At 35.4% G+C, this 2,483-nt stretch overlaps 1 protein-coding gene across 1 annotated transcript; it reads left to right on the top strand.

The window, feature by feature from the left end:
* The first annotated feature begins 1,443 nt into the window (after positions 1 to 1,443).
* LOC101204936 (E3 ubiquitin-protein ligase RING1) lies at positions 1,444 to 2,118 on the top strand. The gene has a single exon (XM_004138955.1). The coding sequence runs from the start codon at positions 1,444 to 1,446 to the stop codon at positions 2,116 to 2,118; it is 675 nt and encodes a 224-aa protein (XP_004139003.1).
* Positions 2,119 to 2,483: the final 365 nt, after the last annotated feature.

The following is a 2,483-nucleotide window of genomic DNA, read 5'->3' as shown; positions in this document are numbered from 1 at the left end:
GCGACTGGAGGTAACCTATACAATGAATTTGGATAAGACTGGACCACAAAGTAGTAATCACTATATGTAATTCCGTTAACTAGTTAGGTTTTTATTTTATTAGAAGGACCTAAGCAATTTAGTCTTAATCATGAATATATGTATTATGAACTCGTGTTCGTAAAAGATTGTCCTTTGATTTGTACAAGTGAGAGTATAGTCGTTTCCCGAACTCAACAAGGTTATCATTTTTTGGACGAGATCGAGTTAAGAGCTAGAAACATAATATTACAAGATGGAATTGACACCTTTCCAACATAGGATAAGTACTAGATGGTTGTTCCCTTATATGGTGTATTCAAGACCGAAACAAAGGTCCTACTCTCTCTATGACACGATGTTGATTTTTGTTTGTAGGTTGGACCATAAACAAGTTCACATTAGAAAAGCACTAATATTTAAAGACTAAAAAATAACTCAAAAGTAAGACGGTAACTTGATCCAACAGGTGTGGTGAATATTTGTGAATAACTAACTTGCTATTACTAATTTATATCCACAGAAAAAATATATCTATAGTGAGAAGAGTTTAGTGTCTTCAATGATATGTATACACAATTAACGAATATTGATTAACGTGATTTGTGTTTAATCAATTAATCTCTTATCATTATATCTTATGATCTTTAAATTCATTAAGCCATGTGTCTAGCTCTTAAAGAGTATTAGAACTATTATATCTTGAACCAAATTTGAATCATTCAATTTCAACTAGAAAATTCGTATTGTGTAGGTTGTGAAACAAAATCATTACCGTATCATGACTACAAAATTCTTTTAGTATAATATTGAAAGGTAACTCTAAAAAAAGTTTGGTGTGAAAAATATAATCTCCATCTCTCTTTGTTTCTGTTACCTTTTTATATAACTTTTGTTTTGTACGTTGTTTTTTGAAAATAAATATTGTAAATTAAAACATAGAATTTAAACATCCTCAAATTTGAAATATTCAAAAACAAAAGAGATTGTTTTGCCTTAAGCCACTTCATGTTTAACCTAACATGAGTATTATGATATATTAGGAGTAGGATTAGGATTTTTTAAATATCCTAATCCTAATATTGTGATAATATAAATTAGGATTAGGATTAGGATTAGGATTAAGAAAAAGAAAATCGAAAGAAGTTGTAAATAGAAGAAATTGGAACAGAGTGGAGGTTCTGTAAACAGAGGACGGTGCATCGCTTCCATATCTCATATCCCAATTCAAAATTTCAAACCTAATACCCTAACGGTCTGAATTTTCCTTACCGGAGCGGCAGACCCCTTCCTCTCCTCCCTTTAAATCAAACTCCAATCCCACTTTCCTCCACCTTCGAAACATAAACCCCCTCTCTCAAATCGATAATATCAACCTTGCTCTGTTTCATCAGACCTCCCTACAATTCAATTTCAGTTTCAACCATGTCTTTCTCTGCTACTTCCTGCGTCCAATGTTCTTTCTCCGGCTATCCAAACACCGATCAGACCCTCATTGTTCGACTTAGGTTTTGTAGCCGCCTGATTTCCCAATCTCTCGCTCCTGAGATTGTTCCAGATGTAATTTTGGAACAGACCCCTTTCACTCTCATAGGTGAGGCTCTGTTTTCTCTTTCTAACCTGCAGTATCCTCTACAACAACAAGAATTAGAGTATATGGTGAACGAGTTTCTGCGTTCGTTCAATCTCCGTTCCTCCGTCTGCCGAATCGTATCCCACAACATTCTATCCTTTGCCCAACAGTTCGACATAAATAACGAGTGCTTCAAAATAGAAACGAACGTCGATTACATAAAGGAGTATTGGACGGAGGCTGCCCCTGAATTATACCCCATCTCCACCGTAGGAGAGGAAGGTCTTCCACCGAGAGGGGCGTCGGAGTCGGCTATAGAGAGAGTAAAGAAGCAAAAATTTGATGGGTTTAGGGGAGAAGAAGAAGAAGAAATTGGAGATTGCAGTGTTTGCTGTGAAGAGATAAAAAGAAAGGGAGGGGAGGTGAGAAGGATTCCATGCGGTCATGTGTATCACAAATCGTGCATCCTCAAATGGCTTGAAATTAGTAACTCCTGCCCATTGTGTAGAGCAGCGTTGGAACCATGACGCGCCATCTTTTTACATTTTGGTATTGAGAATTGTCTTAATTCTCTCTCTTCGTTTATTTTCTTGACAAATTTGTAGATCTACTTTAGGGTTCTCCTCTTCGTTTGAAATATGAATTACTGCAAATATATTGTGTAAGAACTGAAAGTGTTTTTTGAGGTTTGAAACTAATCAACTGATGGTAGTAGAAAAAGAAAAAAACAAAATAAAAGAAGTGAGCAAAAACAGAAATTGATCTGGGAAGAAAAATGCACAGAAAGAAAAAATGGTTTCAGAGAGGAGAGTTTTGGTGCGCGAGTGATGAATTCTTTTTCCTAATGAAGAAGAAGAAAAGAAACAGAATTCTAATTTTTACAGGTGTAGCC

This window comes from Cucumis sativus, chromosome 2, assembly GCF_000004075.3.
Source record: "Cucumis sativus cultivar 9930 chromosome 2, Cucumber_9930_V3, whole genome shotgun sequence".
NCBI classification, from domain to species: domain Eukaryota; kingdom Viridiplantae; phylum Streptophyta; class Magnoliopsida; order Cucurbitales; family Cucurbitaceae; genus Cucumis; species Cucumis sativus.
The sequence above is the reverse complement of the archived record's forward strand: the minus strand, read 5'-3'. Positions and strand labels throughout refer to the sequence as shown.

Coding starts and splice junctions, on each gene's coding strand:
- LOC101204936 (XM_004138955.1), top strand. CDS start 1,444: ATGTCTTTCTCTGCTACTTCCTGCGTCCAATGTTCTTTCTCCGGCTAT.